We start from the raw sequence: 15,169 nt of genomic DNA on the forward strand, positions 1-15,169 counted from the left end.
ATTTATTATTTGTATTCCGTTGACTTTACTTTTTATTTTATTTTTAAAAATATTTTTCCATGCAGTGGGAAAACTTAATGTGACAACTACAAAACCAATAAGTAAGTAGTATTAATTGTTCTCTCTCCCACTTAACCCCAACCCCCACTGCTTTGGGTTAGCAATACAAAGTTCTTACTGGAGTCTTATTTTAAATTACCTGGGGAGGGACATAGAAGCATGATGAAAATGCCCACATATACCATAGATGTCATTCTGGGGCATTTGGAGCCAAAGCATTTTTGACCCTTGAGAGCCCTGAAAGTAAAGAAAAATGGCCCTGGGACCTGCATGTTGTATACAGGCCATAACTTGCCACTCCAGTTTTATATGAATTGAGGCTTCCAATAATCCTCACCATTGACTCTACTGACTAGTGCTGCTGGTCATTGCAGTCCACACATCTGAGGGCTTTGTGATTCTCACCTCTGCACTACCAGGTCTTCTCCATCAGTTAACAATGAATAGGCAAGTACCTCACTGAGATGAAGCCTAGACACATCTTGCGTTAAAGTATGCTTGATCATCCTATAAATGCTATTTGCCAGGCAAGATTTTCTACCTGTTCCATTGTTTCCACTATTATTATTTCTCCAAAGTGTGGAAATGACACCTCAAAAGAAGGGTTCTGTCAGTTTGACTGACAATTCTTGAGTGAGAAATACAGAGCAAAATAATTGCCTTTTAAATTCATTCCTTAGAAGAAGAGAAAGGAAGGAAGGCAGTTCAAGAAAAGAAAGCTATTCCTGAAGTTAAAACAAAAGGTAGGATATTTATTGTTTTAAAGTGGGACATTTAATTTACTTGATCTTCATAGATCTCTGCCTATTGTTATGCTTTAAGAAACAAAACAAATACATATTTTTTTTTATTTATGTCTTAGACGTAGAAGATGGGAGAAAAATAACTCCTGTGAAGAAAGCTATTCCTGAAATTAAAGTGAAAAGTAAGCTATTTGCACTGGTTTTCATTGCTAGATTTTTACTGAACTTGTATCAGTTAATTCATAGGGTAGTTTCAAATAACTTATTCATGGGATAATGTTTCTAGATGTGACCACATTGAGGTAGCAGAAACTGGAAACTCTTTACCTGTTGTGGCTCAATAAATGATGTGAATTTGGCTGCATTTAGGTACCTATATCTAAGAGTTAATCATGTCTCTCATAATTCACAAATTAAAAATGAAACAGGACAAGTTTGTCCAATCAACATCAGAATATGAACTAGATGACAAAACCTATAAGTAAGGAGGAACACACAAAATAGGAAAATATGCAGCCATTTGCTTTTGCCTGAGCCAACTGGGAATGGCATGATTCTGTCTCCTCTCCTCTCCTCCCAGTGAGTGCAAACTACTTTTAAAATCAGTTTGCAGCCACTGAAACTAGCCAAAGACAAAGGGAGAAAGTGGGAGGAGGAGAGAGAAAATGGGACATTTTTAAAGTGGCAGATAAAAATGGGATGACAGAAGATTAACTGGGACTCTCCCTGCCAAGTTTGGATAGTTGGAAGGTACGGAATCTACCAGTTATAGTTTCTCCCACATTCATTTTTTAAAAGGCATCTCAAGTTCATTCCAATCTGAATATGAAGACATTTGCAAATGCTGGTAAACTATTACCAAAATGAAATAAAGCAAAGTTTGCATCCATTCCTATTCCACACATGAATATATTTGAATCAGCAATTTAATGACTATCAGTTGATTGACTAATTCCTATGGTTCTGTTCATGTGTTTACACACATTGAAAAAGCCTGTTCTTCAACTAAAGGATCAGGCAAGCACCATCACCTCTGCTGCTCTCATAACTGCATAACAGATTATCTAAATTCTGTGATTTAGATTTCTTTTTGTCTACTTTTTTTTTATAATTGCATGATTGGACCTGTTTCAGTCCGCTGCCATTTTATCATTCCTTATTAAAGAAAGCTACTTTTTAAATTCATATCTTAGAGGTGGAAGAAGAAAAGAAGGGTGCACATGAGAAGAAAGGTGTTTCTGAAATTAAACCAAAAGGTAGGCTCTTGAGAAGTGCTTTTGTTTTGTCTCATTTTTATTTACAGGTTACAAAGGAAAGCATGTATTTTTCAGAGGAGATATAATGTATGATGGAATCTTGCTTGCCTGGAAGAATACATTTGGGTTCCCTTTTCTGTGAGAAAAACTTTGTATTAATAGCGAAACTTCTAGTATTTCCAGTAAAGGCCAAGTTGGAGTGACCTTCTGTCCCACCAGTAAAACCTGATTAAATTGAACTGAATTGCACTGGCATGGATTAGATTCCTTCATGGTGTGGAGAGCTATCCAGTTTAGAGGTGGAGGATAGAGCTGTGTGGTACATTTCTACTCCTCAGCATCCTTCACTTCAAGCAGTTTCCTCACTGTGCCTAATGGCAGTGCCAGTCCTGACAACCAACTATGTTAACACTAAAGGAATTGTAATAGTGGAGGTACTGCCCCTCCAGAATGCTGCAGAAAAATGGCATACAGGCTTCCTTTTGAGGGGGATATGCTAGTTTACACTGACCATGCTGAACAAGAATTGTGGGAGTTCTAGCGCCCAAAAAAGAAACGTTTCCAGCCCTTGATCATCCTGTCTCAAGGTCTCCTAGGGTGCACCTAAACTGTAGAAATGATGCAGTTTGACACCGCTAAGTGCTGTGGCTTCATCCTATGGAATCCTGAGATATGTAGTTTGTCAAGCTCTTTAGCCTTTCTACCAAAGAGTGCTTGTGCTTCACAAAACTACAAATTCCAGGATTGTGTAGAATGAAGCCATGGCAATTAGAGTGGTGTCAAATTGCATTATTTCTACAGGGGTCCAAAGTCATTTGAAGCATCTGGCTGGTGAGGGGGAGGAGCAGATCAGGGTGAAGGGCACAACCTCCTCTGTGTCTCTCTCCTCCAAGAAAAAGTCCTTAACTCCACAAAACTGACTTTTCCATTGACTCGACATATCCACATTGAAAAAGAATGATTGACTATCAATTCTGACCCAGGATTGTCTATATAAAGAATCTTATTCTGTGGGTCAGTAAACAAAATGGATTGGATCTAGAGTACTCACATTTTGAGCAGATTCATTAAATCAATATTTCAGCTAGTTGTGAAATCTTGATCTGACCTAGATAGCCCCCTCCCCCCCCAAAAAAAATCCATCTGAGAACATGTCACATTTTCTTCCCTGTGCTTGGCTGAATGCAAATTGAAAACTGTGATTCATATTTCTAGCATTAAAAACTGCTTCCTTTTAATTAATTTTAGGGAAAAAAGAGGAAAGAAAGAAAGCTCTTGAGAAGACAGCTGTCCCTGAAGTTAAAAAAGCAGGTAGGAAATATCAATCTGTCACTGTCTTCAGTGAAATCCCATTGTTATGTGTGTACATTTTTAGACTTTAAAAGTTTAAACTAGAGGGGTATGTAAATTCTGAGCTCATTAAATTCTTCTTCTTTTTAATGTTATGAATTTATTGTTTTTGATGGAGACAATTCTAACTTTTCTCCAGTTACATACTCTGTGGCTGAAACTGTATAAATGTGTTACTTTATTGTCAGTCTACCAGTTTACCATTTTCTTCCAGTATGCCTTATCATGAAGGCTGTGTTTAAGCCCTAAAAGCAGAATTTAAAACCAGATATTGGGAAAAAAAAAAAACATTTGGAAGTACAGCTCCTAGAATCATCCAGCCAGCATGGTCACCAACTGGGAGATGCTTTGAACCAGTTTTAAAATGGTATTTCCAGGCTCTGATAGTAACCTCTGCTTTGATGGTTCAAGGCTGGTTATGGTTTTAACTAAGAGTAAAGCTCCCATTGAACTGTACCTAGTCACCTTGCAGAAGACACTTTGTGCATTATGGAAGTCAAGTCTGCAATCCCATTCTTTCTTACCCAGGATATCAATGATCTTAAGTCTAAATATTACAACACACAGCTGGGGTCAGCTTCATATATTCTTATAACATGCACAGAACTATATCTAGCATGGGTATGAGCTGAGCTCTCATGGTCTGGATAGCACTTACATAAGGTTCATTTTCTTCTGCAATTACAATGTGTTGATATAAGAACATAACATAGAAGAAGAAAAATATGTTATTGAAAGTGTGTTTGAAATTCCAGAAGGCAAACTATTAAATTGAGAAATGGCTTTTGGAGCATTATTTAAATGTCATATGTAAATATTATAGTATAATTTATAACATCATGGCTACTAGGCATATGTAAAAATTGGCTCGTCTGTGTGGAATGAAGTTTTTCTTTTTCCTTTTCCTTTTCTTCTGGATTGGTTTGGAAATAAAGAGCTTCAACTGTGACAAAATAATTCAGCCTCTACATTGCAACTAAGCCTGTGGGTATGATTTACAAACAAATAAAGCCAGGATATTTGCACTTAAGCAATAATAATCTTCAGTCTTAGACATGATTTACCAGCATTTAAGTTTCATTAGCAGGGCAAGAGAGAGAGAGAGAAAAGCATTTATTTACATACAAAGGTTCTTAGGATGTCAGTATGAGCTGTATCCCAACCCTTAACTTTGGCCTGCTGCATTTATTTAGATTTTTAATTTATGAAAGACCTTGACACAAAATATTGGCCAGTATTCTATATTAGCTACAAAGGGGCAAAACAGACTGGCACAATACGGCAGCTAAGGGGTGGTGTGGGGGCATGGCGTTTAGATGATGCATGCCCTGACACCATCCCCAAGCAGGTATCACACCACCCACCTGAACAACAAACCGCATTTCCCCTCATGCAGCAGATACCTAGTAAAGTAGGTTAGCAGGAAATCATGATCATGGCCTTAGTGTCACAATCATGCCTAGGTAGCAATTGTGAATACAGAACAGATATCTAGATTTAGTCATCCATTACTGTTAACTAAGTAGCTGATGAAAAATTGCAGCCATAACATTAGAAAAGTATATAGCTGGATGTTAACTGCAACATTTAAAATCCAGTAGAAATAAAAATGCCACTGAAATAATTGCTTGTTCATTCTCCGTCATTAAACAGGCAGATAAAAATCAGAAAAACTATAGCTGAAGTCTGTTTACAGAGCTCTCTCCAAATTGTGCAGAATAGTTCAGAAAGACTGGGTATGTAACAGATGAAATTTCAGATTTTAAATTCATAGAATCATAGAATCATAGAATCATAGAGTTGGAAGAGACCACTAGGGCCATCCAGTCCAACCCCCTGCCATGCAGGAAATCCAATTCAAAGCATCCCTGACAGATGGCCATCCAGCCTCTGTTTAAAGACCTCCAAGGAAGGAGACTCTATCACCCTCCGAGGGAGTGCATTCCACTGTCGAACAGCCCTTACTGTCAGGAAGTTCCTCCTAATGTTCAGGTGGAATCTCTTTTCCTGTAGCTTGCATCCATTGTTCCGGGTCCTGTTCTCTGGAGCAGCAGAGAACAAGCTTGCTCCCTCTTCAATATGACATCCTTTCAAATATTTAAACAGGGCTATCATATCACCTCTTAACCTTCTCTTCTCCAGGCTAAACATCCCCAGCTCCCTAAGTCATTCCTCATAGGGCATGGTTTCCAGACCCTTCACCATTTTTGTCGCCCTCCTTTGGATACGCTCCAGTTTCTCAATGTCCTTTCTGAATTGTGGTGCCCAGAACTGGACACAATATTCTAGGTGGGGCCTGACCAGAGCAGAATACAGTGGCACTATTACTTCTCTTGATCTAGACACTATACTTCTATTGATGCAGCCTAAAATAGCATTGGCCTTTTTAGCTGCCGCATCACACTGTTCACTCATGTTCAACTTGTGGTCTACTTGGACTCCTAGGTCCCTTTCACACGTAGTTTCATTCAGCCAGGTGTCACCCATCCTATATCTGTGCATTTTATTTTTCCGCCCTAAGTGCAATACCTTACATTTCTCTGTGTTGAATTTCATTTTGTTAGCTTTGGCCCAGCTTTCTAGTCTATTCAGGTCATTTTGAATCTTGATCCTGTCCTCTGGGGTATTAGCTATTCCTCCTAGTTTGGTGTCATCTGCAAATTTGATAAGTATGCTCCCAATTCTGTCATCCAGGTCATTGATAAAGATGTTGAATAGCACTGGGCCCAGGACAGAGCCCTGTGGGACCCCACTGGTCACTTCTCTCCAGGATGAAAAGGAGCCATTGTTGAGCACCCTTTGGGTTCGGCCGGTCAACCAATTACAGATCCATTTAACAGTTCCTTTGTCTAGCCCACATTTTACAAGCTTGTTTGCAAGAATGTCATGGGAAACCTTGTCAAAGGCCTTACTGAAATCAAGATATACTATATCCACAGCATTCCAAGATGAGTAAATAGTTATGTACAATTATTACCGGGCCTATTCATCTTATATCTTCCTTCTTAGCATTGGTATATGGCCTAATCCATACAAGCATTCCTTTATTCATGGATTTACATGCCTATCTTTAACAAACAGTTCCCAGACCACTTTGCAATGTAAAGCAGGGAAGATCAATAGAGTATTCTATAAAGCATTGGGCACTCTGGGATAGCAAGCTCAAGCAGCTGGCTTGAGGTGTTATGAAATGGCAAGAACATGATAGTCATTGCATTTATTATTGTTCTGCTTTACAGCCAGGAAGGGCGGGGGAGAGTTGTTGGTGGAGTTTTCTATCTCAGCTGTCAAAATGGCATGGCTGGCCTGTGATACTGTGAGTTTTGACTTGGAAGGAAATGTCATTTGCTGTCCACTTCAGGTAGCAGAATGTCTTGGGATGGCATTGCTGCTGCTTCTCTTCCTGTCTGTCTTTTGGTTGGACTTAATAATGATTATCATGTTTCTTGATTTTGCAGCACTAAGAATGTTTTTTTCTATGTTTGTTCTCTAGTTTATGGTACATGAATATCAGTTGTATTTTTTTGTTTGTTTGTTTCTCATAGAGGATCAAAATACTCAGCCTTTTCTCTGTTCTATGATTTCCTGGTCTTCATTTCTTCTCCTTGATACTTTTCCATTGGTTGCTCTGTCAGTCTAAGAAATGCTTAACATTCCAAGATAAATCCACATTTTGAATACTTCTACGTGTTTTGTAGTAGCCAAACTACCATGCCATAGTGCCTGGGCCTGCTAAAATGTCTGTATTCTTCTTTGAGTCTTGTAAGTTTAATTGGGAGATAATGTAGGATGGTTATATAAAAGTACAATTCAATATTTGAAGGAAACTCCCATCCAAGTCTGGTTTAAGGGGAGCAAGGGCCTAGAAATCACCCATCAACATTTAGCATCTGCACATGGATTGAGCAGGCACACAGTTATTGTGGTCAGTGGTCATAGACAATACTAAAACGCATTACTTAAATTATAGTGATTATATATAAACTTGCGTCTATACATATAGATTACCACACACAAACATGTGCCTTCTTTTGTCCTCATTTATTTCATATTTTATTTATTGGTGATGTGTAAATGGCCACCATGGATATCAGTAGCTCCTACCTTTTGGAACTCTACAAGTAATTTACAGAGCACTAGGCTCAGGTAACACAAGATTAAGGATGGAATATATCAAAATTCTGTTTGAACTAGCTCCACATTTTTCCAACCACTGCAAATCCAGAAAATCTGGAAAATTTCTTGAGCCAGTTGGTTCAAGTTGATATGATTCAGTCAAGCTTTGCATTTATATCCTTTGACTGCTTTTGGTACATCTCTCCTCACTATTAATGCCACCTCATTTCTTCTTAGATTTTTATTTCCTTAGTAAAACACAGTGTACTTATCTGATTGAAAATGTCCCATTCCTATCCACTTTATCTTGTTCACCCCAAGCACTGCAAGCTTTATACATTTCATTTCTTGTTGTACTATGTCTGGCTTCCATTGATTCATGCATCTCACATCCTGTGTTTCTATGTTTTGTGCAGCTTTGGATTTTACTGTCTTCTCTGAGCATGTCAACAGCTAAACATCCTTTCAGCTTGAGTCCAGTTGTGCCATTAGTCACAGCACTACTCAAAGTTATCACAGCAGTACTCAAAGCTCTATCCCAGTAGCTTGGCAAGCGTTTTCCAACCTGCGAGTCTCATCTTCTGGCACTATCTCTTTTTTCCTGTTGCAGTACAAAGTAAAATGATCTCTGTGTCTCTTTTCAAAGCCTATTACGGTTTATGAACCATTCGACAAACGAGTCTGCCAAAATACAAACCAGGCTCACAGATCTATATTTTTTATTATTTGCATAAAATACAACCTTTAAAAACTAATGTACACTGCAGGTATTTGTTGTTTCATTTCTACTTTAAATAAGCACTCTCTTTATTATGGTAAACTTGAACAAAAAATTTAGGTCAGCAATACTGGTCACATTCGCCCATCAGATAAGTGCTGTGAGTAGTGCATTTATTAATGTACAGTCACAGTCACTAGCAGCAATGGGGATTACACTCTTATCTACCTGGGAGAGCTTGTGGCTCCTGTTAGATAAATTATTGGTTTTTATTTACAGCATTTTGCTAAAACCAAAGAAAAGCAATCTGTCAGACACAGAAGTACAAACACTGTTTTTGACCTTAGAGCTCATTAAAACAACATTACTTCTCCTCCTGTTTGTGTAATTGTCCCTTGTGAATTTGAACAATTGTCTCTCTACATCCATACCCTTAAAAGAAAGAAAGAAAGAAAGAGAGAGAGAGAGAGAGAACAAACAAATAAACCAAAGAGGTTGTGTATTTTCCTCCTCTGTGAGAATATAAAGGGCATGTACATATATTGCAAAGTTAGTTACCAGTGTGTTGTCCCATTGTCCTAACATTTTATTGTACTTTTAATGTGACCAAAGGGGATTAAGCAGCATAGGGCTATGCAGATGAGAGCTGGATTGTCCTTAACAGCTAGAGTCATATGGGGGAAAAGAAACATATTGGGCCTACATACCAATGATATATCAATTTTCGCTCTCTCATGTTGCCGGGATGAAGCCAGGATTTTAGGAAGGGGGTGGGGTCCAGACTAAGTGCCACCATTATAATGGGGCTTGGGTGCAGTGGCACAGCAGCATGCACCATTCATTTTTCTAATAGAAGGGGGGTACGGACTCCAAGGACCCCCCCTTGGCTACGTCCCTAATGTTAGTCATTGTTTGTCATTTATTTTTACAGGCCTACACACAAGCACACACAAATGCCATATACTCACTGAGTCATCTGCACAGAACTAGTGCTGAGAACACTTATGGAAGATTTTGTAAAAGTGGCCAAATATAATACATAAAATGTGGATATGTCAACAAAGTTACTATTTATGCTTTCCCCAGGAGTTCCTCTCTTCATGAATTCTTAACAAGGAAGTGGTCATCATGAAATCTAGTTGGGCTAGGTTTCTTGCTGAATGGGATTATAAGCATTTTTTTGCACATTTTTTAAGGATTGCTTATTTTGGATCTTCCTGAGGAAAAAAAATCACTTGCCAAGAACCCAATATTTTTTTGATCGATAATCTTCTTCTTTTTTTCACTTTGTGGCACAGCAGTTGACCATTTTGGGTACAAGGGGTGTCTTGATTTGTTGAGACATCCTCTTTAGAGCCCTGATGTGGATTCAGTCAGAACAGTTATCACACCACACTAGTTGCCTCTCTAAAGGTGGATGTTGTCACTGAAATCATTGCTCTCCATTTTTATTCATACAGTTTAAGCATATGTCCAAATCACTGTTTTGTTAATGTGAGAAAAAAGTGAATGAATGCATATATAAGACTAAAAAAAAGTGTTCCACTGTAAATATAGACAGAAACCTATCAGTCTGAGACTAGAAAAAATGCTTATGTCAGAAAAATCTGTGATATTTGTTTCACTTACTTATTGCTATGTGGAGAGAGGTGGTGAAACCCTTATGGAAAATTAAGTATCAGCTTTCTCATCGGAGTACTTCCTTCAGTTCAGCATCTACTCTAAAGAAAGAACAAAAGAAAGGAAATACTATATCTTTTTGTGAAATCTTTTTACCTGAATGATTCCTTTGACCGGACATCTCTTTAATGTTGTTGGTGCTCCATTTTCAAAGAAGAAAAAGTTGCCTTGTGAGACAGAAGTAGTGGAGAAGATACTGAATGAGATGAGGAGATCACTGGAAAAGTATACAGAGAAACAGCAAGGAACATCCATAAAGGGAGTGAAAAGAGGGTAATTGAGTGAGAAAAGCAGAAGTTGTTATAGCAAAAACTTTGACAAGAAGGAAGATATCTGCAGACAGAAAGTCTATGTAAGGAAGGACTTAGGGCTGATTTAGAAATATATATGCACATGCATAAACACAAACACACACACACATATCTGATTTCTTTCCAAGGACTGCAGTTTATGAAGACAGGATATATTAATGCTGGTTTGCCTCTATCAGTCTCTTAGGACTTTATCACAGAGGAAAGCAGGGGTTTAAAGGGACATTAGCTGGTGAAAATCGTGCAATCGCAGTGAAGATTTTAACATGCCTCGCAATTAAAGAGGACTTATCCCGGCAATAAACAGGTAATAACCAGCAACCAATCATTCATGGGGAAATCTTGTGAATGATTTGTTGATAGTTATTACCTATTTATTGCCAGGATAAATCTTCTTTAATTGTGACATTGTCTGAAAATCTTCACTGCAATCACGTAATTTTCATGGGCTAATGTCTGCTTAAACTCCCACTTTTTCCTGATTTCCCCCATGTGATAAAATCTTTAGATTCTAGACATTTCTACCAATTCTTGCATTTCATACATTGCCATGCTTCCTTGAAAAATATTAACCTATGTTGACAATCAGTCTTCTAAAATTGATGACTAAATAGCAAAAAATATGTCAGTATATTTCAGTTTAAAATATGCTTGAAAGTGTCTCCACCTTTCCATTTCTCTTCAACTAAAGGTCACTGTTTCTGAAATCTCATTAAAAGATTTCATTAATTGCCAATTTTTTTAGATGTCTGCCATCAGTAAGACTCTTTCATCCATGATGCATTTCTGAACCTGATCCCTTCAAAAAATATTACTTGCACTGCTAGTTAGTCTTTTTGGTTTTGATCTGTTCTTCCTCATTTGCTGAAGCACACACTAATACTGAAGGCTTCACTTTTCAACATAGGCGGGGTACAGACCGCTAGAAAGAGGTGGCCGGGAGCCGCCTCTCTTTTCCGCATAGCCACACTGCAACGACCAAATTCCTTGACGCAGTTGCACGAAAAACAAAGGAGCACTGAAAAGTGGCTCCTTTTAGTGCCACCGCAAACTGCTGGCACTGGCCTGAGCACGTTGCTGCTACACAGGTCCATCTGAACGGCACACAGCTATGGCGTCATGGTGACATGCTAGAGTTGTGGGGCATGTGCATGCGCCACCCCGAGAAACCCCGCACATCACCATGAAGCCGCAAAGGGCCCATCTGTCCAGGGGCATAGAGATGACTCTGAGGGCTGTTGGTTAGCTGTTTAAAAAATAATTATGTACATAACAAATTCATCCTCTAGCCTGCAGTAATGAAAAATATTGTGCTAATATGTCTGGAGAAAAACACCAACAGATCAATTCTGCTGTTGACTCAGAAGCATCACTTAAACGAAACAAATGCCTGGAACAGACCTGTTTGACACTGTTCATAGATAGGTTTTTTACTGCTCTGGATCTGGTGGCTCAGCTGCATGAGCTTGTTCATTCAAATGTCAGCTTGCCTCCCAAGTTGATTTAGTGCTTAATTCAAAGCTACAATGAGATAGATTCTAGGAGCCTGAGTTCTTGATGGACTCAATTTGTTAACTGTTGTTCCACAGGGTAAGATTAGTACCAGTAGACTGCCTAATGGTTTGAGTATAGGACTATGACTCTGGAGCCCAGGGTTCAATTCCCAGCTTGGCCATGTAATCCACTGGATGACCTTGGGCAAGTGACATTCTCTCAGCCTCAGAGAAAGGCAGTGACAAACCTCCTTTGAACAAATCTTGCCAAGAAAACCCCACAATGGGGTCATCTTAGGGTCGCTGTAAGTCAGAAATGAAGGCACATCACAACTCCAGAGTAGGCTCTGTTGTAGAGAAGCAGATTTTGGTTCAGAACTATCCAATTGGCAGGAGCTGCTCACTGTAATGGGCTTGCTTATCGCTTGAGGTGTTTTAGCAGAGGTTGGAAAGCTATCTTTCAGGGGTGCTGTCATTCTATTCTGCAGCAGAGATCGTGAATTAAATAAAGCTTTGGGTTGTATTATCAGCAAGGTCCCTTCCTACATTGTAACTCTCCAATACTGTGATCTTAAATAGGATTCTGATATTTAATTTGTTTCTGGAACTTCAGAAAAATTATGTATATAATTTTAATAAACAGTACATTTCAGAGAGTACAGCAAAGCAACCTTTAAAACAAACAATAAATATTAACAACTTTATCAGCTCCAAGCTGATTTTAGCACTTTCAGGAAGGAAAAGAGAAAATCAGCTTAGTATGTTGGCTCATATATTGCAAATGTTTGTCATAGAATGAGTGATCAGAAATATTTCCAGAATTTCAGCAAAGATTTCTGGGGAGGGCATAGGGAAAATTACTTTTGTTTCAATAAACAATAAGGTGGTACCACACCTCTTCACATGCCCTGGCTCCAGTAAGTCCGTTGGCTAAGTTGATCTGCCATGTTAACTTTTCAAAGAAAGCAGTGCTCTGAACTCTGTCATGCCAGGATCTAAAAGACAAGCCTTTTAGTGTTCACCAGTGCTTTGCAATCTCCATTTGAGTGGCAACAAGCAAAATGGTAGTTAGGTTCCTGATCCTTAAGTTATTAAGTTATCATTAGGACCTTGGAAGACTGAGAGTAGTAGAAGAACTTCACTTTGCTCTCTAATTTGTGCAGTCATTTCAGAACAACCTCAGGGTTTTTAAAATAATAAATGATTTCATAATTATACATCTAAATGCAGGAGAGACCCATGGACTGAACAGGATATGCAAACAGGATAGGACATTCTGGCCTATGCTATGGAACTTTCTGTCTTGTGTAGTCCACTTGGCTCACCTGTCTTTGCCATTAAGTCCCATTTCAAAACAACATTGCCCCAACATTCTTGTGTAAATTTATCTTTTCTTATTTATTACTACTGCTGCTGCCTATTCCATGAATACAAATAAAGAATACTTAGAGGTGTTTGTGGGCAGGAGATACCACTTAGCACAGGAGTTTTGTGGACTACTGTAATTACTTTTTTAAAGAATTGAGTGACCAACAATAGTCTTTGAGTCCAAGTTTGACAACAGAATTGGACTTTCATGGAAATCATGACAGTTCCTTTTAGGTTTTGGTGTCACTCTTCAGAATCAATGCACCAGTGTATACCTTTTTAGAAAGCTTGATTGGGACAAGTTATTTGCCAGTGCTTGCGACTAACCCCACATTAGGTGTTTGCTATAGGATGTGGAGGTATAACTAGTGTTTTCCAAAGTGAATTCTAATCACAATATGTGGACTCGATCCCTACTTGTCTGGATCTAGAGCAGAGGTGACCAGTGGATCTGTTAATCTAAACCTAGTCTAACTAGTCCTGCCACCTGGAGATATGTGATGTATAGTTAGCAAATCAATATGGCTGTGTCTGGATCAGCCATATGTCTGGGTTGTCATGGAAAGGAATTGGATTTGATGACAAGGCTGTGTTTGCATTCCCTGCCGCCTTTTTGCATAGCTGACAGCAGGCATATTGTCACCAGTACTGTGATGTTGAAATGCCAATCTCTGCAGCTTTCAAAAGGGCACTGATACATTGGAAATGAGGAGAAAAGGCCAACCCATTCTCCCACAAGTTGGCCTTTGTTACTCTGCTTTATACATGACTTTTTTTAAAAAAGGAAAGAAAGCCTTGTGACAATTTAAAAACTTCTTGGTGTTTTCAAAGGGAGAAAAATAGGCCTTGTTTTTTTCTGTGGCTTCCTGTACCCACATTTGCTTCATGTAACATTCATTATGTTAATGGCTTTGATATTTTGTTGTTCACAGAAGAAATGTTGGTGACCCCTTGTGGCTAAACATCCATTATTCTCTTTTGGCTTTTCTCTGTTTGACTTTGTTATTGCTTTCCTCCATTAAATATCATTGCTATGTTTCAGACAAGCATTTTATGAGAAAGAGAGATCAGGAAGTGCATGTAATGATCATGGATGTCATTCCAGTACTCAGCATCAAAAAGGAAATTGGTTAAGAGCTTTGTGGCAATCACATCTTCAAAAGACACAGGACAGAGAAGAGTGCAAGTTCTGACTATCTGAGTTCTTCAATGTACAAAACTTTTTTTGAGTTTCATCTCACAGAGTGCAGATGGATTCATTCCAACTTCAAAAGTAGCTTCCAGCATTATTAAAATCTTCATTCCCTCCCACCTTCCTGCTTTGCACCCACAAAGATTTTCTTATGACTCATCTGCCATTTCCTGGCATCCTCCGGCATTTGTTTCTTTCTTCCTTCGGATACAAGCAAAGCAGAGCATATCTTCAGAAACAGAATACTAATTCACACACAGAGAGAAAGCAACTCCCACTTGAAATTCATTCCTAGGTTGGCAAAAGATTCTCTAACATTTTGTTCATTTTTCTTTCATGCATTGATGACCCAAATAATGCATTGGTTGCAAAGTTATTTTTCTAAAGCACGTGAATACAAAATTTCATGCCTGCTCAAGGATGGCAAAATTTTAAGAATTGTATCACAAGAATCTGAGAACATTACAAGAGCCATGCTGGACTAGATGAGAGCCAGAGTGATGTACTGGTTTTAATACTGGACGACAACTTTGGAGACCAGGGTTCAAATCCCTTTTCGGCAATGGAACCCCACTAGGTGGTCTTGGGCAAATTACACTCTCTCAGACTCAAGAGGACTGCAAAGGCAAAGCCCCTCTGAACAAATGTAGCCAAAAAACCCCATGTGATAGGGTCACTGTAAGATTGCTATGAGTTGGAAATGACAACAACAATAATGCTGGACTAGATCAAAGGCTGATCCAGCCCAGCATTCTATTTCCACAGTAGTCAATTGGATGTCTATAGGAAACCCAAAAACAGAAGGCAAGAGCAAAATCACTACCTCGTTGATGCTCTCCACAAGATGGTATTGAGCTGAATACTATATCTATTAATTGCAGG

At 38.7% G+C, this 15,169-nt stretch overlaps 1 protein-coding gene across 18 annotated transcripts in view; it reads left to right on the forward strand.

Moving 5' to 3' along the window:
- The window catches only part of TRDN (triadin), a 256,474-nt gene that overhangs the window by 129,412 nt on the left and 111,893 nt on the right, over positions 1–15,169 (forward strand). For 17 of the 18 annotated variants that reach the window (XM_089530463.1, XM_089530465.1, XM_089530466.1 and 14 more), the window contains 5 exons: positions 66–101; positions 741–803; positions 923–985; positions 1,997–2,059; positions 3,308–3,370. In XM_089530463.1, the coding sequence (XP_089386589.1) occupies positions 66–101; positions 741–803; positions 923–985; positions 1,997–2,059; positions 3,308–3,370 (288 nt within the window). The remainder of the gene's footprint in view (positions 1–65; positions 102–740; positions 804–922; positions 986–1,996; positions 2,060–3,307; positions 3,371–15,169) is intronic. The other variant, XM_089530455.1, reaches the window with a different exon arrangement.

This window comes from Sceloporus occidentalis, unplaced genomic scaffold, assembly GCF_023333645.1.
Source record: "Sceloporus occidentalis isolate IW3139 unplaced genomic scaffold, rSceOcc1.0.p SCAF_6, whole genome shotgun sequence".
Lineage (NCBI taxonomy): Eukaryota > Metazoa > Chordata > Lepidosauria > Squamata > Phrynosomatidae > Sceloporus > Sceloporus occidentalis.